Source organism: Bombus fervidus, chromosome 4, assembly GCF_041682495.2.
Source record: "Bombus fervidus isolate BK054 chromosome 4, iyBomFerv1, whole genome shotgun sequence".
NCBI lineage: Eukaryota > Metazoa > Arthropoda > Insecta > Hymenoptera > Apidae > Bombus > Bombus fervidus.
The window spans coordinates 16,556,268-16,579,169 of record NC_091520.1 but is presented as its reverse complement, the minus strand read 5'-3'; the positions used below and the strand labels follow the sequence as shown (position 1 = coordinate 16,579,169).

Genomic DNA, 22,902 nt, shown 5'->3' with positions numbered 1-22,902 from the left:
GTCGTAGCGTTGTATATTACACTTTGTGTATTAATAGGGCTATTACGGACGCGTATTAGCGAAGATATTATGTAAATGCACAGTAAAAAGGTAGTAGCCCCTGAAACGTTACAACTCTATCATCTTTAACGTTTGGATGTTCATCGGCGGATACGTAATTCGAATCGAATCGCTTCTTTTTTAGTCGCACCCATTTCTGAGGATAATTAACGACTATCGTAGCATACAATTGCATTAGATTGATTTACACATTTATTGTATATTGTACTAGACTAGCCTCCTATCGGGTAATCGTAAATACGTCATAACGATATTTATATCAACAATATTTATAATGGACATGCTATTTGTGAGAAATGTCGATTACATTGCTGCACTAGATCGTTGCGGGTGGATTAGCTGGAGAAGGTTCGCGTCAGACTGAATCATTGCTTCGTGTTTTAACGCATTAACTACTACTAACTTAATATTACGTGTTTCCACAGCTATGGCCAGATAGATCAATTATCAAGGAAATCGACAAAGGAGAATTTTTTTCTATCATCCGAATTAGATAAAAATAAGCGATAATAAACGACAGTATCTGAAAGCAAACTTTTCAAATTCTTCAGTAACGCGCAATTTCTCTAAATCGTCAACCTGATCGAACGACCTTAAAAATATTCGACGATGTTTCCTTTCAATCATGCGCACGTATAGTGAACGAGGATACTAGGTTTATTCTGGTTTCCTCTTTTTTTTTTCCCGTTTGAAATCGAAACCCGAGGTGTCAGTCGACTGCGACGGATGACGCGCCAAATTCTCTCATCGCTCGGTATTAGCCAGTTCTCTATTCGTTGGCTGGACAATTCGGTTCACCGTATTAAATACTTGAAACGCCTGAAATATAGATGGATTGAATTTATGGCTTAAGCGAATATTTATGCAATTATGCGTTGTTAATCGTATACGTATTCGGAATGGTAATGAGTACTGTGCGATTCGGTCAATATTTATTACATATGTTAAAACGCAATTATTATTCGATGATACTAATGTTATCAATTTAATCTTATCAAATTTTAACGATACATGGATATCTTAATTATAGTGTAAATTACTTTCGCGATATATCGATTCGGCATTTCAGTTTCTTCTTATTTTGTACGTTTCATCGACGTTGTAAATTTTTAGTGAAAAAAAAAAAAAAACGACAGAAATTTTCACAGAAAATAAACGAATGTTTCGAACGAAGATTGAACGCAAATATTATACACATCTTTTTCCGGATTTTCGATGTTGAATTTGTTTTCCAACTTTACATTTAAATATCACAAAATTGTGTAAAACGTGCGCGCACGCGCGCACGGAAACAAAGCTATCGCGGAAAACATTTTCAAGGTGATTTTATAAATAAAAAACGGTAGTTTGTAAACTCGTTTCTAGAAAATAATTTATAACGATTCTTTTTTTATTAAATTTCTTAAAATACAATTTTTCTAATCTAAATTATGTATCGTAGATCGTGATTACACGTATTTCCTTAGAAATACTGTACTTTAGTTTAGTTATTTTTAATTAGAAAAGTGATATTGTACGTCAGAAATAAAACAAGAAAATTTCGAAACACTCGTTTTAATTCATCGGTTCGTGTAAAAGTTATTCCACCGATTAATATTAGTAGTCTGGATAGAATAGAGCAGTCAGGTGTTTCGTTGAAAGCAACATTTCCGGCGGAAAATCTGTCCAAAGTTGACAATTACGTTCGAAGTATGTAATACCGTTTAAAATCACGATATTCCCGCTACATTATCGACTGACCATTGCGCGCATGTGAACGCACCCTCCGGCGCGGTCATCTAGTGACAGCTTTTGATTGGTCGAATCGTTTCAGCGGCACCGGCGCCGCGCTTCACCTCCATCTTGATTTCTCGTGAAGCGACCCACCCAGCAGCAGTGTCACAGTAGTACGCTGTGCTCTCGTATACGGCGGGTGAGTGGTGGCTTGCATACAGCAAATTGTTTCTGCCGTTTGTTCAGTCAGTGCGTCGTCGTTTTTTCGTAGAAGATCGAGACGAGTCAGGGAATCGTAACCGGCCTGAAATCGAAACGACACACATAGACATCGTGCGGGGAGTTTTATAGAGAGACGACCAAACGAAGGAAGATGAAGGGGATGCTGGTGCCCGCACTGCTGGGCGTCTTGATGGTCTGCCGGGTCCAAGTGAGTACCTGTATCAATTTAGCAATGAAATAGAAGAAACATAGAACAGATAACGCGTAGACTTACGACTAATCGGAATCTATGGCCTCGGACAATTTATTCGCGACTAGTCTCGATGACAATTTTTATTTTTTTACCCTCTCGTCGAACAAGCGGCAAATGTCACGCGCAACGCGCATCACGATCGATGTAGTAGCCACGGTGTACCTGTCCCGTGGAAATTCCCCTTAAATGCTTGCCAATTAAGCCGTGTGTGCTACCTGTCAAATTGTTCATGGTGCCTCGATCGATGCCACCGCACGATGCTTGATGCGTTCATTTAGAGTGCATTATACCGTGTACGGCTCTGTAACGATCGACAGCTCGACGTTACGAGAATGTGTTTGCTTTCGTTCGAGGACTACGCGATACATAACCGCCTACTGGACTCCAACGCTCTTTCCATGCGACCAAGCGGCATTAATCCGATCTGACGTTATATATTTCACGATATCCTGTCCTCGCTACTTTCCTGGCTATTTTAAACGTTAATGTCATATATCGTAATGCGACGATACTAATTCCTATTTTTTTTATCGAATCGCCTAGATTCTTGATCGGGAATTGAGTTTAACGAGTAAAGATTTCTTCGCGTAGAGATTCTTGGAATAAGGCTATGTTAGATGCTGTATTATATTACATAGGTACTATATCAGGCATCAGAGAACGGAACTTGTACGACATAAATTAAAACGAAAGGCGTATACGAGGAAACATATAATTCAAAAAGAAAAATTATTTACTACTTGTTCGTATATTTTGTAAAAATCATTCGAATTCTTAAAACCGCACTAAAACGTTATACGTTTACGAAACTCTAATGAAAAATTACGAATTGGTTATTTTGACTACCGTAGTAGTTCCAGTATCAATTGTTAATTTTATACACGTCGAATCGTAATTCACGTTGTTAATCGCGAGCTTACTAGAGAAGCGAAGAGCTTCTCTTCTAACATCTTTAAGCAACGTTCGATAAGAACATTAGCTTAAGAAATGCGATAATTATCAACGAGATCGTAATTCGTGGTTTTCATCGGGTCGTAAAACGACCGTAAATCGACTTTCAACTGACTCACGTTGGAAATTTTGCTCCGAGCGTCCTTATGTAACGTTCGATAAGAATGTTAGTTCGAAATTCTGGTTGGCAAAGTGTTAACAGTGTCGAAGCGTCGCCGCGCAACTTTCGGTGTGTTCTTTTTTGCCGGGGTGGAAAAAAAGAAGCACGGTCCTTAGGAAGCGTTCGCTTTTAAAACGTTTCAAAGCGCACCTATCTCGGGGGAGTAACCTTGTGTGTATGCGCAAATTATCACGCACGAACGAACATAGGCAAAACTCCGCAGGCACAGACAAAGCAAAGAGATTGCAAATACGTAAGTCGGGAAACGGATTTGCGAACGATTTTCTCGTTAACGTTAATTCCGTGTGACAGTTCAATTTACGTGCTCGTTCGTCGCCATTACTACGAAATAGAATCGTGTCTAATAGATGGAAAAGTTCGTACTGGCAAGATGTATCGCACCGTTTGGTCATGGAATACGACCACAGAATACGAAATAGGCAAGATCGTCTGATTAACGAACGAAAGTCACGGATAAATGGTACGATGACTACGACTTCGTTGATCTTTTGATTTTTATCATATCTGAAGTTAGCAGGGAGAGCAACTTGTTCGGTCCAATGACACGAGCCTTTCATCGATGTGTAGATGACAAACTGACCAAGTTTTGCGGGAACTTCGATGGCTTACCTAGCATCTAGAATACGAAGATCGATAGCTTCGAGAAATGAATATTTTCGATGGAAATATTTTTCAAGAAAACCTTGTAAGCAAATTTAGTAAGAGTTACGAAACTCGCGTATTTTATCAAATTGATTCGCTTCTTCTGCATATTCCCTCAACTCGTTCTTTCTTCAAAATTTCTAAATGAATTTCGAAATGGCGGAACAATTTACGTAATTGTTATAAATCATTGAACAAATCACGATTATACTCGATGTATACCCATTCTTAAATCCTTAAATTTACAGTTTTTCAAACACGAATAAAGAAATCCTATGCTTCGTTCAACGCGTTCGTCGCTTACGTCTATGTGCTTTTACGATATCGTCCCACTGTCGGACACAAATATTTCAATTGGCGATCGGAATAAAACTTTTATTCATCGGCAACGGGTTGCATTCACTGAATATCAGAATCAAATCACCGCGGTGAACCGAAAATTCATTGACGCAGCCACATCGGTTTTTCTGGATATTCCAGCGGTTTTGTACTCAACAGCAATTACGATCTTCACCTAGATTCGCCACGTAGCTAAAGGCACGCGGTGTCGCGCGATTGAAACGCACAGTTAAAGATCTGCCGTGCTTTTCGATGTTTCCTCATTTCCCGTGGTCCCATTTCTCGCCGTAAAGCCTGGTTTTTACGGAATAAGAAAAAAAAAAAAAAAAAAAGAAAAAGGGAAGGAAAGAGAGGAGGAAAAGAAGAGAAAGAAGAAGGAAAAAAAAAAAAGATATTCCGTCGCTTAAATGCGGCTCCTTGTCCCCATGCTGGCGTACGAGAAAATGCTCTGGTAATAGAGGACGGAGTAAATGAGGACGAAAGAGTTTCAATGCATTTTTCATTTTTGACGCAGATTCTTTTAAGGTCACCTTTCATATCGCTATTTTCTCTCGTTTTTTCGTCCGCCCCTCTTTTCCCTATTTTTTTCTCTAGTTTTTCTTTTCCTCTATTTATCCCCTTTATCCGCTTTTTCTCCTGTTTTTTTTGTTTCGCTCTTTTTAATCGAACTGCGTATTAATACGCTAACGGAATCGATTGCGCAATTATTACGCCGAATGGCAAGCGAACGCAAATGATTTACTCGCGCGAAACTCACGCCCCGCGATAATTTAGCGACGATTAATCGAGTGGCTGGAAATGAAAATCTCGCGCAACGCACCCGAGTCCCAGTATCCAACGGCTGGATGCGCGAAAGAGTTTGTTACGAAAAAGAGAGCGGGAAATACGTTGCAGTTTATGCGATTCAGCCTAGTGGTTTGATAAATTGCGCGAATCATAAATTCATGAGAATGCCGGTTTATTTCGCTATTCGGCGCCCCTTCTTCCAAATGTTTCGCCCGTTAAGCTACTAACTAGGTATGCAGCGTTCGGATGCTAAATACTGATTAACTAACGAGCGAACGAAACGAGTTATCGTTTGTGCAAATTCCGAAAAATCCGATAAAACTATGGATACGCGTTATGGAAGCGCATCTGATAAATCAAAGACGCCAGGCGACTTTCTATAATTTGAAAAAATATTGAGTTGGCAACTAAATGATCGCGGACTTTGCAATACCACCCATGACAAAATCCGCAATAACTTAGTTGCCATTCCAATTGATAATTCGTCACAAGGATGTGGGATGATAATTGCATTTATTTCTTTCTTTGTTTAAAATTTCACAAAATCAGTAGTTGGAAGCAGAGATGACGACTTTCTATAATTCGAGAAAACATTGGGTTGGCAACTAAATGATCGCGGACTTTGCAATACCACCCAATGACAAAGTCCGCAATAACTTAGTTGCCATTTCAACTGATAATTCGCCACAAGGATGTGGGATGATAATTGCATTTATTTCTTTTTTTTTCTCAAATTTCACAAAATCAGTAGTTGGAAGCAGAGATGACGACTTTCTATAATTCGAGAAAATATTTGATTGGCAATTAAATGATCGCGGACTTTGCAATACCACCCAATGACAAAGTCCGCAATAACTTAGTTGCCAACCCAACTGATAATTCGTCACAACGGTGTGGGGTAATAATTGCATTTATTTCTTTTTTTCCAAATTTCACAAAATCAGTAGTTGGAAGAAGAGATAATAACGAAAAAGGTGAAGGAAATTCTCGAAATTTCTTTTCGTAATGGCCGCGCGAATTGAAAAGAACTCGGCATGGTAGGACGTGGATGTATTTGCAGAAGGAAGTGGGAAATGAAAAGCACGCGGGAAAGGCGCGTTAAGTTCGTATTTATTGATTTTCTGGCAGATTTGTCGAGAGATTCGACGCGAAGATTAATGACCAGTAAGTCTTGTTCGAGAAGTCGATTCGCGTGGTTATTAACTTGGCGAACGGTTGAGAACGAAACGGAACTCGCCTTGTTTTTCCATGGAACAACCCCTTCGGTTGCAACGCCGGTTTCTCTTCTGCTTGTGAACGCTTCGAGAGCTTTTAACAATACGGTGTTAATAAATCGTCAGAGCACCCGTAAGGGCCATTCGGATAACAGACGGTGACGTGAAGTAGTTTCACCGGTGCTTATAAATTAACAGCTAGCTCGACGACCTAAATTTAGGTATTTGTATTTAACATCGACCGATACACGAAACACAGTACAAAATCGTAGTCGAATTCCTCGCGTATGAATCGATACGCGTTTGGCTACTTTCGTGCGCTACGAATCTCCAGCGAAATCGCGAATTTTCTGCAGCAGAAACGTTATTATAACGATCGTTGATTAATTATCGACACGTACCACGAATTTCCACGTTCGATTTTATTTATTTTCCAAGTATGATCGAAGGGATTGTTGCAACGAGAAAGTATATTAGATCGTCGAAAAGGAATCTTTCGTTTTCTGAGGAAATAACAGATGCTTTATATTATTTTATCGAATTATGTATAATTCATTTTGTTTCAGTGGAACATTTTGTTTAGAGAACGGCTCATATTCATAATTCGATAAAATAATATAAAAGCAAAAATGTCGTGCGTCTATTAATTCCTTATAAAACGGAAGAAACTTCTTGGACAAGCTAATAGCTTCAGTCTCCTGCAATTTCGATAAAAAGCCGCTAAAAATCGATAGAAAAGCAAATTGCTTTCTCAAGTGTACTACAAATTCCTAGTCGACCAATATCGTTAATATATTACTTATATATATATATATTTATTATTATATTAGTAAGAAACTTTTGCGCTTTTTAATGTAAAACTTTCAGCCACGAAATCCGCAGTTCTCTTTCTCTTGCGATAAATGCGATTTCGATATTGGCGCCGGTGTTCATATAGAAGATCCTTCGATCAAAGAAATGGAATCTGCCATGTGGCAAAAATTGCAAAAGTAAATAAGGGAATGTCTGTAAACAGAAATCCAATTAGTCGTAGAAGTAGGAAAAGTTTCTATCCTTCTCTACGATATAGAATTTCAAAATACATTTCCTGTATTTCCAAGCGCCTCAGATGTGCAAGCGTTTTAAAATGTTGATTTCGAGCAAGAGCTATTGGCTCGACAACTAAGCGGTGTTGCGGCTTTTGTCATTACCAGCTGATGACAAAATCCGCAATCTCTTGGTTGCCAACCCGATGCAAACCGATTAAGTCAATCGTCGTTGGTCTCGATACGATCGAACCTAAGTAAAGTTTGATGGAAGAGCTGCTGGAAAATTTGATACATCAGATTATCCATAACGATATCTCGATATCGTGGATATGCACCGAGAATGTTATCGGTAGCTCTATTTTCGAATGTTTTAGACGTGTATTGGGTTATTCGGAGAATTCGTTCCTGTATCCTAATCGATACAAAGTTATCTGTACTATAGGTCTGGCGAGATTGCATGGGAATAATTTATCAGCAACTTCTGACAAATAACGAAATACTAAATTCCAAGAAATACTCTCTGCCATTAGCTTGTTGCATAATGAACGTCGCTTTTCGCGGTCTTGCTTTACAGCTATTTCGAATTTCCAAAGTGCTCTAACAGCTGAGAAGTTCAAGGGAACGCGGTACAAACGAGAAAATGTTCAATTTACCGAAACTTTGGCTAAAGTCAAACTTTAATAGGGAAATCTGTATCGCGCTAAATATGAAAACACATTACTGCGATAGTACATGGGTTAAATATTGCACAGTATGTGTGTGTGTGTGTGTGTGTGTAGCTTAAGAGAAATAAAGGTATATATGTTTAATTTAGTATATGTAAAAGGGAATATGTGTGTTTGGGATGAGAGTGTGGATGGGTGTGGACCTTTGAACGTGATGGATGACCTAATTAAAGTATGGCAACGAATGAGAGTTAGAAATACGTAAGCCAAGTCTTCTTTCCTGTACTGTGAAGCTGAAAAATAAATAAATAAATTATATCTTTTATTTATTTTTCATAGCTCTTCCTCTCCGAGCTGCAGTGAATCTCCGGTTACGTTTCTCTTCCGTTTACCCTCGTCGTTTACTTTTCTAACCACCGAGCTCCACTCTTTTAACTCTCGTACTTAACATTTAGACTCGCAATCAACGACTCAGACTCGACCATAGAAGGTAACTCTTATATTTCTTATTGTCTATGCTTTTATCGCTTGTATTCTCGCAGCGCTTAAACTCGAACGATCTACGGGTTCAAACAGAAACGTAAAATAAAAAACTCGTATAAAGGATGATCTAAAAATCAATTGCCACGATCTTTCAATCATTTTCGATAGTCGGACAAAAGAATATTTCGAAGGAAAATCGATCAGCTACCGATCGACTGCGAATTACAATGTTGCGCTGACTTGAACGAAATTTTTACTTCGATGAAGAGTCACAGTGACGTTTATTTTTTTAAACGGAATAACGCATAATTAGAAAGTGCATCGAACGGAGTATACAAAAATTCATTGCTCCATTAAAAAAAAGAAAAAAAAAATGACTGTAAGCTTGACTCTTCGTCGAAGCAAGACTTTTTTTTAGATTCATAATATTGCGATCTGTACTCGACCGAAAGCCGATTAACTTTTGTTCGAAACAGATCTTTAGCTGGAAGAACCGTGGAAACTGATTTTTAGACCATCTATTATATAAAACAGATTGCTATACATTTTTATAAAAGTAAATTTCTACATACATGCGGATATTTCGAAATTTCTGTACTTATAGTTTTAGAGATTTATGCCATTTTTCCACTTGACTGTTCTCGTTCGTTTAGAAAGCTTTCGTATTTTACTTGTTCATTGGCTAGGCAATTGTTTTAAAGCAATAACACTTTTTCTCTCTTCTTATAACGAAGAACGCGGGAACTCGATTTCCTGCTATTTTCCTTCGTGAGTATAAATTTTAACAAACGTCGATAGATTCTACTATATATTTCTTCCAATTGTTACCAAGATTATTTGCAAGGATTGAAATAAAAATTCTCACGTATCGATTTCGATGATTCTTCTTCCGTTCAAAAACTTGCTTTTACTAAATATTCGTATTGCGACGATCTAACGGTAAGTAAACGTTAAATACAACGATCGAAACACAAATATAAAATATATAGAGTACGAAATATCACTGAGAAACCACGATAATTATTAATAATTGTTTGAACGTAAAATTGAAACCGGACAAACGATAACAATTATTTCGTACGGTTCGTACGAATTAAAGAAATTAATCAACGATAGGAAAATGGATACAATTGAATGGAAAATTGCTCGACTAACGTAACATGCTTGAAATATATTCGCTGTGTAAGCGATTCGTCGAAATTCCAAATTACCGACACGGTCTGTATTTTTGAAATCGTTCGAGTAATGATAAACGTTAATGAGCAAAAATATAACTTGACTTACTATCGTTACGTATTGTATTTGTAATCGTGTGCTCGTTTCTAGCCGTTCTCATTCCGCTGGCATGATTGTGGCCGAATAATTGCAAAGCATTATCCCAGCTATCTTCTGTGCAGTCTGCCGTCCTTTTATATTGGGTTACGGCTGCGAGCCTGAGAGGAATATTATATTCTTCTCTTCTTGTATGTAGGTTATTAAATCTTACAACGATTTCAAGTTGGAGAAACGTAGCGTATTATTCGTACTACGTATAATGCGTTTTCTACGTTATTTCCTTTCTATCCTTTCGGTAGTTCGTCGTTTTCGTTTCTCGAGTGCTTTGAATGCTTCAATAAGATGAGAAAATTATGATCGTTTAATCTTTCTCGATCAGGCGATAGGCGTAATACACTCAGCACAAGATAGCGGTAAAATCGTTGTCTTTGTAGAAATTCTTCAAGGATTATAGGATTTGAATCTATAATTTGGTTGCTATATATAAAATACGACTATGTATTAGTATAGAATTACACGCAAGAGTAATTATTATTCTCTCTTATTCTCTTCAAAATCATCCATCGAAGATCTTGCTTCTTTTATCACCATTTTTCCTCGCGTATTATATATACCAATTTTCACTAGTTCCTTTTACAACGATAGATCCACTAGGAGTAGATTTTCATCTCTTTCGATCAGAACCGTGTGCACGAAAAATAATCAGAAATTTTCAAGTCGCGAAAGATGCGATAGGTCGATAGCTTCTTCTTTCGACGATGAACCCGAAGATTTTTACGAAAGAGACGCAACGTGGCTGGACGATTTTTGCGAATCGAACTGGTCGCTGATTTACTTTGGTAGACACAACTTACACGGAGCAACCTAACAGACGTATGGTTGCAGCTTTGTCACAACGGTGCATAGTACAACTACAAAATGCTTTTTGTTTTCGTATAACTTACTTGAGATACTCGTAGACAATTTCCATAGCAAGCGTGATATTTTCGTTTTACTCTACGCGTCATATACAGAGCGGCTAAAAATAATATCGACACGCCACTGTACATACATATTTATGACAACATTTACATGCTAATTAATTAGCTTCGAGTGTATCAACTTTTGTATCATAAAATGGTGTTTTCGTACGACTACGGAAAATGTTTAACATGAAAACGAAAAAAAACCTGCTTCCTAAATTCTTAGAAGATAAAATTACGCGTCGATACCTTTTGTAGTCATTGTATAATGCGTTTTCTATGTTATTTCCTTTGTATGCCTTCGGCGGTTCGTCGTTTTCGTTGCTCGAGCGCTTTGAATGTTTCAATAAGATGGGAAAATTATGATCGTTTGATCCTTCTCGATCAGGCGATGGGTGCGATACACCCAGTATAAGATAGCGGTAAAATCGTTGTCTTCGTAGAAATTGTACAAGGATTATAGGATTTGAATCTATAATCTGGTTACTATATATAAAATATGACTAGGTATAGGAATATAATACGTATTAGTATGTATTAGTATAGAATTACACGCAAGGGCATAATAATTAGCAGATACGAATGCGCATATATTATAAGCTTCGAATTAAATTCACTAATTGCTTACGTTTCAGTGGCCGATTATAACTCGATATTATAGCATGCCATGTGTACGTTGCAGAATCTAATCTTGCTTCGTAATAAATAACGAACTCTGACCAAAAATAATTCCCCCTAAATGACACTAGTAATATCTGAGGAAAATGTAGAAATTCATTTGATGTTTAAAAAGTATCACGCCAAGGAACAAACTTATTAAGAAACAACTAACCAACGAAACAAAATTTTCTCTCGTTCGTTATCGTTTTTTCCCCCAGCTAGATATATAACAGGTGTACGCATTTTTGTAACCTTCTGTTTCGTCATTTTTCGCTTCCTTTTTTCCCAATAAAAACGAAACTGAACAAATTATTACGTTTCAACGATATTCCTTTTAATCTGTCCAAGGAAATTCACAAAGTTAATATTCATAATATTTTACGTTTAATGGACGCACGTATTCGTTCTGACATTTTCTTTTTAACGATATACCTTCCCGCTTTGTAACTTACATTACGCAGCAGACTTGTCATCCGATTCCTCGGTCAACCACCGCCAGTCGATTTAATCTTCTATTTTCGTATCGCGTGTATTATTTACGTCAACGTTTAACTTTCCTAAGTAAGTGCAAATTGTTGTTAATCGTTACCAATTACTATCATCGTCCCCTATCACAGTTTTCTACTGTCGTTGTAACTGTCATTTATCAACGAACTGCGAATCGATCGGCATAGTCGGCTAAGAGGTGTCCGAAGGAGGACGCGCAAGAGAACGAGCTGTGTTCGTAGAGCATCTTAAGAAAGAGAACGAGGGTCGCGTTTCGGTGCGTCAGCGTCTAAAAAACTCAGTTTCGCTCGGTGTCGCGTGTGGCCGAAGCTCCTTAAGGCTGCGGTCAGATTCGCTTTAAGTGCATTAAGTAAATCCACTTAGATCGAATCTTATATAAAACATCGGCTAATCAGCTTTAAAGGGCTGCGCTCCCGGACGCGCGTCGAAGGAAACTGCCGCCAATCTTGCTCTCTCCTCTCTCTCTCTCTGAATACCCTGGCTCGTTTGCCTGGTTCGTTGCCCCGGCCCCTTCACCCTCTCTTTTTAACGAGCTTCGGAAAGTTCGTCGAGTGGACAGAAATTCCTTTTTCGAGCAGCCGACCAACAGTTGGGCCGATGTTAACGATTAAGATCGAACTCTCTGACAGACGTTCTCGAGTATCGGCTAATTGGTCTCTCGCACCTGCAGCTGATTAACAGAGTGCACGACGTTTTAACGGATGTAATTAAAGGCTAGGCGAACGATGGTTCCTGTCCTTTGATCTTTTCAGGAGCTGTTCAGGTATCGAACAGGTACAAATCTAATCTTACAATTAGACACCTGGAAACAATTGGATACGCTGGGTTAAAATTCGAGGCTGCTGTTGTAAACCTTTAAAACGGTTTGGGATTTTCGCGCGTTCAACCACAGCCTTCAGTCGTCGTCATCCGGGTCAGTGCCTGGACAAAATACGATCGCCATAGGCGCGTGCTTTCTAGCGTTATGATACTTTCCGTGGCATGGCGAGTGCTGCGATTTTCTCTGACGATTTCCAACGAATTGTTAGCTCTACGATTACCGATATCGTCTAGGTAAGTACGTTTCTGCTACGAATTATGCTGTTCGACTGTATTACGTGTTGAAGCCTGGATATGCAAATGGGTTTCTTTCGATTCGCCGTAGGGGTACGGATGATTTATGGTAATATTTGTAAAATCGATATGTGATAACACGTAACAAGGTTTAACAGGTTTATAATAGGTTACCTGGAAAATACCTTTCTTTCGCAAACGTGTTTTTTACAACAATACATCTTCGTACAAACGCGAAACCAAGTCTGTGAAATATCGCGATGTTTATCTCAACGGAACAAAATGAATCGTACGTAATTCGACAAAATAATATGAAACAAAAAACATTGTGCGTCTATTATTTCCTCGTGAAACGAAAGAAACTTTTCGGACAACCTAATATTTTTCCCTGGGAAGTTCATTCGGTACAATCCTTGTTTTACGTTAAATTTCCTAGACTTTTGAAGAGATGCAGTTCGCTAAGAGTTTTCACCACTTTTACTACTCTTATCCAACGAAAACTTCCCAATAATATATAACGATATTTATGACATCGCGTACTGTCCATTTTGCAAACGCATTTAGGTTGTTAACGCTGAAACTACCGCATCGGTGAAGATGATTGGTTTTACAATTTTATAAATGTGCCAACTCTCGTTTAAGGATCATAGTCCCAGATGGATTAGTAGTAGCAAAAATGTACTACGCAACAAGGAATTCCTCCTGTGAAATAATATAATATAACGTAGTATCGTGGACGAAAGGCCTAAGAGATATCGGGCGAACTATAAATAATGCCACGAGAAAGCCAAAGTGTCGACAGGCCCAACAATGTATCGTCGGTCCTCAGATCAAATAGTTTTGCGGAAAAGGCCTGCGTGACCCTGGCTATTGTAACGTCAACCACATCAGAGACCAGGCCGCACGTCGAAGGCAAGATGACAATCAGCAGATGTCTAAACATCCTTGCGGCGTACCCTCAATATTCTTAAGGACCATAAATCTTGGCATTTTCATAGTTAAGGTTCTTCGGACCAAAAACAAGCGTTCTTTATGTTTTTGTCTACTACGGGAAGATACGGGGAAGTTAGTTCTCTCACGTTCGGTATCTTCCTTTAGCAACCTTCTCTCAAGGGCAGTTAGCACCCTTCCTCATCCACCAACCTAGAAAATCAGCCAATTGACAGCGAGGTCTATTTCCCTCACTCTCCTAATGCAAACTTATCCTCGACAAATCAGCTCTTTTCGTGTCCTTAGACCCACCCATCGCTCGCTTTCCTCCGCCACAACATCGTCGCTACATTTTACTGATTTTCCAACTTTCGAACAGTCAATGTCTCTTTACCGCGTTTCTACCCTTAGATCAGTTGCCTACTTAATTTATATAAAGTTGTTAGAGTAAAGTGTAATCTATGCGTGCCAATACAGTGTATACTCAATTGTGATTATTAAGTGCATAATAAGGTGCAATAGAAAAGAAAGTTAACAGTTGTGTTTCGGCTCAACCTTCTTCTTTTTTTCATAATCTGAGTTGTGACTTGCGATTTTACGTGACACCACGAGCGGTCGCGGAACACGTGCGCGGTGGGGCTAAGACAAAAGACAAAGGGGTGCTAAGGGAGAAAGACGAATTAACAGTCAGTGTTAGTTGAGAAGTCACAGAATGTGAGTTGAGAGAGCGTTGGATGACGAGAGTTGCAAATTAACTATCTAGTTGTCTTAATTATAATACGTTATTGTGATTAGTTCACGTTAAACAACCATCGCTTCCTGTTTAACCAACATCCGTTTAATCCATTTATTGTAAATAAACTAATTGTAGTAAAGATCCTACAATAATGAAAGTAATAAATCAATAAATATAACGATATTCTATCATCGAGTATTTTTTGAAGACCAGTCGTTGTTTTGGTAGAAATAGCTTCGCCTTAACTGTCTGTAGTCCTTTCTTTTTTTTTTTTTCGTGGGGAAATCCTCATGGACGCCTGGCCGCCCTCTGGGGGGCGGCGGGTAATGTCGGACTCTTACCGACTAAAACCCCACGGTGGTCTTCATGACGCTTGTCAGGGGTGTCCCGGTTCCTTTCTTTAGATTTGCTACCGCAACACTCCTTCGTTGTCGTTTCCCTTTGTTGTTGTGGGAAGCCTCCTGGTTGAGGTTGGCAGCAAGGGAACTGTCTGTAGTCCTAGTGTCGAGTTAACGTTTCGCATACTACTTCGTAGATCGTAGAAACGTAAAGTCGAACAAGAATCCAGAAGATTGCGACAGCGGTAACAAGAAGAACAGAAATATAATGGTAAGAGGGAAGATGTTTGCATCTACTGTCGGCAATCTTATCCGCTGCATGTAGATCGAACGAATGTTGGTTGCAGTGTATAACTTGTTCTGGATGGACCCATGAATGTTGTTTCACTAGTTAGGAATCTAAACAGTTGGATCCATTCCAATGTTACAGATGCTAGGGACAGTATCGGCTACTCTATCCGGCTTTGCTCGGGTCACGGGGTAAAAACGCGTGTACCTTTACGTAAGATCGTTATTTTTCGGGTTTCCTTTCTTTTTCTAAAGATTTAACGTAGGCTATCGTGCGATAAAAATATCGCTGTAATAAGCTACATTTGCAACGTTTCATATTAATTGCAGAGTTACGAGTTCGATTTAGTAATAGCCAGTTAGCTGTTGCGATATCTTCGAAAAGCTTGTACCTAGAACGCGTGACAAAAAGTAAGCGACGACGAGTATACTCGTCAAGCAGAGAGTACGTGCGACTGTTGTAATATATTGAGTTGGTAACTAAGTGATTGCGGATTTTGTCATTAGGTGGTATTGACAAAATCCGCGATCACTTAGTTGCCAAGCCAATACTCAAAAACAGTTTGAGAGACGATTGTTCGAACGAGATTGTTTCGTATATTGAATAATTTAATTGTTGCAACAATTGAGTGTAACAATCACTTAGTTGCCAATCCAATAGAATTAAGTTGTAACGAAACGATCGTTTTATTTCTTTCTTACGCGACAGCTAAGTAGTTGAAATCACGTGTTCCGGTATTACGTTGGATACAGTCACCCTATATATCTATATCGATATATTAACCGTTTGAGTCCGAAGCAGCGCTATTAAAATTTTATATCGAGAAATCGCAGTGCGTTTGAACGCTGCGGACGACTCAAGGTATTTTGTATTTCATTGTTATCTTCTCAATAATTTTTATTTAACAAAACTAGAAATATTTATAAACTAATAGTACCCGTGTAGTATAATAATATAGATGTACTTTATAAAAATAAGAAATACGACGAGCGCCTGTTTCTCTTCGTAATCGATTAAGACAAGCGTATCGCGTTATTCGGAATTTTTTAAACCTGTTTTTTCAAAGACCCTTGACACTCGAACGGTTAAAGATCGTCGCTTCCGAACTCGTACACGAAGAGTTCGACAAACCCGCCCGGAGGCTGACAACAAACCGCCTTCGTCTCTTCGTCCTCGAGTTGTTGGAAAGCGCAGCAGTCTCCTTTCGTCTCGTCTCTGTCAAATATCGTTTGTCATCGATAGGATCGAAAAAGGAGAGACAGGTCCAGACGACGCACAATAATACCGATGAAAAATACCGCCGCGCGTCGGCCATGCAACCAACGGAAACGAGAACAGAAGAGAAAAGAGAATCAGAGTGCCGGTTTCCATTCTCGTCCGTTGGCGGACCGGAGAAAAGGAGATCGGTAAAAGCACTGGATGAAACGTGGTTGAAACGGTGGCACGTGAAATCGTAGCAGGCGTTGGCCGCTGGCTGCGTTCGAGACGAAAAGCGAGTGTAAACGTCGATCGACCGGCGAAGCGCCGTGTAAATGAAACGCTCGTAGATTCGTTCGGCGCGGTCCTCTGCAACCTGGATAGATTGGAATCGTTTGAAAGGGAGCAGTTGAGATTGTTGGCCGAAGTAATGGTTCGGGTCGGTTTGTTTGACGATAGTTGAATTTGTATTGATCGTTTTCGGCGCTGCCCTGGTTCGATTTTCTTGCCTGCAATGGGATTAGTCGCCGGAGCGGACATTAAACGAGGTTGATTTAAGCGAAAAACGATTATTTTATTTTAGACCTGCGTGTAACTTTAATCTCGCGCTTGCTCGCCACCAAAGAAACGAATTTTAATCGAGCGGAAGATCGTAGGAACGACGAGATTCTTGCGATTATATTCGACGATCGTGGGTAATGTTAAACGGCGAAGGAAAAATTCGCAGGATTTCTTTTTTTATTTTTCTTTCTTTTTTTTTTTTAACTGCAGGTAGTAACGTCATGGGATAAGAATAATTAAATCGAGAAGTTGTTTCGAATATCGACGTATCAGCCAAAATCGTGTTCCGAGATGTTCGAAAGTTGAAACTGTCTTTCGTTTGTAAGATTGCGATAGTATTTACGAGAAGTCTGTACGATCGATATCGCGTAAAGTTCACTTTTAGTATCGAATAAAACGAAAACCGATTATTTCACTTGCGATAAAAGTGACAAAGCTTTAAAAGCATGATTTTGCACACTCTCTTTCCGAACATCGGATTTCCTCGTTCCATCATAAGCATCGCAAACGTTGAAAGTAACTACATACGTGCAGTATCTTATTGAAGACACGTTCAAACAGATACGAAATAATAAGAAGAGATACAGGAGTTCTTACAAATATTTATCGAATAGAAAAGAAATACTGGGAGAAGATTACATTTGTAGCTTAATTTCATTATTCCAAATTATATCAATGACGATAGAAATATTTATAAACGTTTTGTTTCTTAAAGTTTAATTTCCAATAATTTTTTGTAATTTTACAACGTTAATTCTATTCACGTAGACGTCTATAAGTTTCATATACGAGACTAACGTGTCATTAATTTTGAACGTGAATTCGCAATGCATCGTACAAGTCAATGATAAATATCATTAAAAGTACGAAAAAATAGATTTTGAAAGATACATGTTTATTTAAAAGTATTAAGATGAAAACCGACAAAAATTAAAAGTTACAATTTCTGTAAAAATGTAGTCTTCTGTAGCGTGGAAAAACGTCGGATCGAACAAGGACGTTTCCCGAGAAGTGCCCTTTTTCCCTCTAACTTTTTTATATCCAATAACAAGCGAATTATCGCGGTAAAACATTGGCAATTCAGAGATGCGCGGATAACAATGTCCGTAGATCATAAAAATGCGATAATCGAGTAAAGAAAAAAGAAAGTAATATCTCGAGAAACGTCCGTAATCGAAATGATCTCCACGATCGCTGAAAAAATATCGAACAATCTGATTAGAATTACGCTGAACGTTGGTTAGATAAATTTGAACGTTCGAGAAGAAGAAAAGGTTGCAAATAAAATCGATCAGAGAACGCGGTTCTTCTAAAATGGTTCGTCAGTTTATGCGACGTATTGATTTTAAAATATTAATTAAAAATGTGTTACGACTGATATTTTGAACGTATTAGACCGTAGGAAATTACGAAGAAAATATAAAATAACGTAACAAGGACCATTTTCGAAATCACCGTCGCAATAAGCAATTAAACAAATAATCGAATAAACAAAACACCGTTTTCAAATATTTCATTAACTAATTGTTGGACGTTATCAAAGGGAAAATACATTTCTCAAGTTTTATTCCATTACCGTAAAATCAAACAATTTCATCGAATACAAAATCAAATTACCCTTAAATGAAAATCTGGTGAAAAGTTAAAGCAACGTTGAAAACGTGTTTTACCCATTTTACGTGTCGGCGGGTTGAAAAAGCGAACCGCTGGGGGAGGGGGGGGCGGAACTCGTTGTCGGCTTAAAATATAAAAACTAAGCCGAATAACTTGAATAAATTGAATATGAAGTAGCTCGATTGTTCGCGTAAGCTTGAGGGGGAAAAAATCCTTCGAATGGTCTCTTGAACAGATTCGTGCAGATTGAACGTTTGGAGAACTTGCTTAATATAGTTTGAGCAATAGCTTAAATCACTTACAATTAGGGCTACTTGAAAAACAAGTGACCTGTAACGTATTGAGCTAATCAATTGGTTTAAGAGATTTTATAATAAGAAAATAAATCGCCAGAGAGTATTAAATATAGTCGCGCAGTAATAAAATTTTATACGTCAAATTTCGTTGTAAAATTTCATCACATCGTTTTTTTGAAAAGTATAAAACGTATTTACAAACCGATGAATTAATATGAACTCCTCGTAACTATATTTTATAATGAATTTACCGATACATTTTATAAATAAAGATACATCGACACGTATATATATTTGAATACATATTTGATAAATATTTTTCAAAAATATAATACAACCAAGCTATCTGGTAGTCGAAAAAGTACACGGAAGCACGTGAAAATTATTTTAATTAAATATACATGCGTCTGTTTAAAATGTTTCATTGTAACACGATAGCTCGTATACGTGTATCGATTTAATGTTTCAAGTACGTGTATGAAATAATTTTGAAATTGGAATTACAAATTATATATACGCACATACGTAAATTTCTTGTAATATATATTTCCGTAATAACAAATTCACGTTAATTCATCGGTTTTACCTTAGAATGGAAAAACTTCCTGCAACCGCTGCTTTTACACAACCTCGTTATAACCGTTGCTACTTATTCTTCGGAAGAAATTACAAAAGACGATAAACGAAGAACGTATGCACGAGAAATATGAAAGTAACGAGGTGACTGCATTCGTCGTGTCGTGCGCATCGTTTAACTTATGCGGAATCCATTTGTCCATTTTCTTTACGTTTGCTATGTGGGTCGAGCGACGAATAATGGTACACCGACTTAGTTTCATTTAAAGTGTACTACCCTTCCTTCGCTGTTTCGCTGTTGGGAATTATTTTCGATTACTCCTTTTGAAACATTGTCGTCTATTTCAACGTTTCTCTCTTGCCTCTTATTCTCTTCGAAATCATCCATCGAAGATCTTGCTTCTTTTATTACCATTTTTCCTCGCGTATTATATATACCAATTTTCACTAGTCCCTTTTACAACGATAGATCCACTAGGAGTAGATTTTCATCTCTTTCGATCAGAACCGTGTGCACGAAAAATAATCAGAAATTTTCAAGTCGCGAAAGATGCGATAGGTCGATAGCTTCTTCTTTCGACGATGAACCCGAAGATTTTTACGAAAGAGACGCAACGCGGCTGGACGATTTTTGCGAATCGAACTGGTCGCTGATTTACTTTGGTAGACACAACTTACACGGAGCAACCTAACAGACGTATGGTTGCAGCTTTGTCACAACGGTGCATAGTACAACTACAAAATGCTTTTTGTTTTCGTATAACTTACTTGAGATACTCATAGACAATTTCCATAGCAAGCGTGATATTTTCGTTTTACTCTATGCGTCATATACAGAGCGGCTAAAAATAATATCGACACGCCACTGTACATACATATTTATGACAGCATTTACATGCTAATTAATTAGCTCCGAGTGTATCAACTTTCGTATCATTGAATGATGCTTTTGTACGACTACGGAAATGTTTAACATGAAAACGAAAAAGAACCTGGTTCCTAAATTCTTAGAAGATAAAATTACGCGTCGATGCTTTTTGTAATCATCGTACAATATAAAACACAACGAGCGCGTTTTAAACTCGCTCAAAAACTTCGAAGTTTCATGTCCGCTCGTAGTCTCGCGCATCGACCTACTCAAGTTTACCGATTAATCGCTTAGAGTTTCGTTTAAGCGTCTAATTAATTCGGCTCGACTATCTGAAATTTTGTATCGCCAAATAGCGCTTTCGCGCGAAATTTACAAGAAATCGTTGCGATAGAAACGAAGCGTATAAACCGCATAAAGAAAACGGTCCCTTGGAAAATAAAACTAGCTGTCGCGTAATACGTAGCCATCGTGTAATAATAGCAGAGACCAGGGAACGTGTCGAACTCGTTGAAAAATTTCTGCCACGAACCAATTTCATTCTCTCTATCTACGTCTTCTCTTCGTTCATACTCTTCTTCTGCGTAATTGCCGCAAGCGGTAACCGTAATCGGCACGAATATTCCTTTACAGGTGATCCAGACAAACGGGCAAAGTCGGCGTAAGTAAAATGACCTGCACGTTGTTAAATAAACTCTTAAGCGTTAATAACCGTTGCGTCGGCCGTGACTCGATCCTAGGCATCAGCATGCAATCCGGATCGACGGCTAGGACACCCGTAGAGCGAAACCATCTACTCTTATTACCGCTCCGAGGAGAATGCAAAGCGAGATGGTGACGTACACCTCGATGTAATTCGCGACAACATTTACGACGCATAACGCGCCAGCCACACCTCGCCATTGCATCGTGCCTTCGGCTCTGTCCAAGTACATATACGTACATACGCGTAAGAATCGAGTATGCTGCAACACGAACGTCAATTGCTTTTGGAACTCGTCTTGTCATCCAATTGCCAGCCACGAAAATTGTCGTAAATATAGGTGTTTTAATTTTTTTCCATTTTTCGGATATCGTTGTCGACGTTCTTGCGAATGTTTACGAGTTTCCAGTTGACAAGTGAAATATCAGGACCGGATCGGCAACAATATCTCGTTATTCTATTGTTCTGTTCAAATTATTTATATTACGCGATATCAAGTATTAACAAATTATATTTGCAAGAAAGTATTAAACTAATAAAGTGTCGTGTCGAGAAATTGGTAGTTTGATGGATATTTTAATTTCAGTTTGTCAAATTTGACGCGTGAAGGACAAGCGTGAAACGGTATTCTTGCGTTTACGCTGTTCTCCCCTTTCATACGTTAAATTTGACAGATTCAAGTTAAAAATATCCGTCAAACTGTAGTGTGTTATGGGGAAAAAATAAAATTAACGCTTTTTCGATATTAAAAATATACAATGGGTTTTAAAGAGCTCAAGACATCGCTGTGATACCGCGGAGAATAGACGATATTAAAAAATAAAATTGCGTCCATCCGATGAGTCCCTTGAAACGCGACGTTACTCGTTCAAGACGTTTCCCCATAAAACCGACAGGTAACGAGTTATTTCGGTTGATGCTTCTTATTGACTCAGCCAGCGTGTTTCGCCGCAGATTGTCTATCGCTAGAATCGCACCGTGATGGTATTGAATCATTAAATCATTAAGTACAAACACGTATATCCTTTCAGCCAGTAGATAACATGAAAATCGAATCACCAACGAACATACACTCGTCGTTGTGTTTTCCTATGATCTTCGTGCAATAGCACGAACTCCGTGCATGTATTTACAAAAATCGGACAGAAGATAGGAAATTCAATTTTTATTATTATTTTGTCGTCGTTGGCAACGACGGTGCACGGTGCACGCGGAAAGTTCACTTATTAGAACTGTGTACTTGGTTGCACGAGAATATCGAAGGCAATGGGAGTCTATTAAAATTTACGTCATTACGAAATTCAGTCGAAAGGATCGGGTCTCTTTGCGTACAAACTTTTCCGGCTCTTTTATGTAAATTACGAGTTTTGATGATCCAAGAGAGAGAGAGAGAGAGAAACTGGAAGTAAGCAGACGCAGTGCCGTTTCCGGTTTGAATTCTGAAACGTCTGATTTCCTCGCGTGCTCTCCTTAGACTTACTTAACCTTCTTCGCGTTCATTTTTTTGCAAGCTCTCTTCAGCCTGCTGCGCTCTCTGCTACGTCGTCCGCTTCATTCGAAGAAACTTTTTCGAAAGCAAGATAAATACCTAGGATAATAACAACGGCTAAACTATGTATACGCTTTCGTTATTCCTGGTTTTTCCTCTTAAAATTGAGCAGCACGAGGAAAGATACAACGAGATGATTTAAAGCTCGTCTCGCTTGATTTTCTACCGAATTACTTTTGACCTATATACAGTGGCGGCCCTATATTTACGTACGCTACTTAATTTAGGATATTTTAATTTATGCTTTCAGA

At 38.5% G+C, this 22,902-nt stretch overlaps 1 protein-coding gene across 6 annotated transcripts in view; it reads left to right on the top strand.

Moving 5' to 3' along the window:
- The first annotated feature begins 1,858 nt into the window (after window positions 1–1,858).
- Window positions 1,859–22,902, top strand: part of Appl (amyloid-beta-like protein) — a 49,133-nt gene continuing 28,089 nt past the window's right edge. For 5 of the 6 annotated variants that reach the window (XR_011799630.1, XM_072001635.1, XM_072001633.1 and 2 more), the window contains exon 1: window positions 1,928–2,203. Coding sequence is in view for 5 of the 6 variants with exons in the window: in XM_072001635.1 (XP_071857736.1) it covers window positions 2,147–2,203 (57 nt within the window). In the remaining variant the exon portion in view is untranslated. Of the gene's footprint in view, window positions 2,204–22,902 lie in introns of all 6 variants that reach the window. The other variant, XM_072001632.1, reaches the window with a different exon arrangement.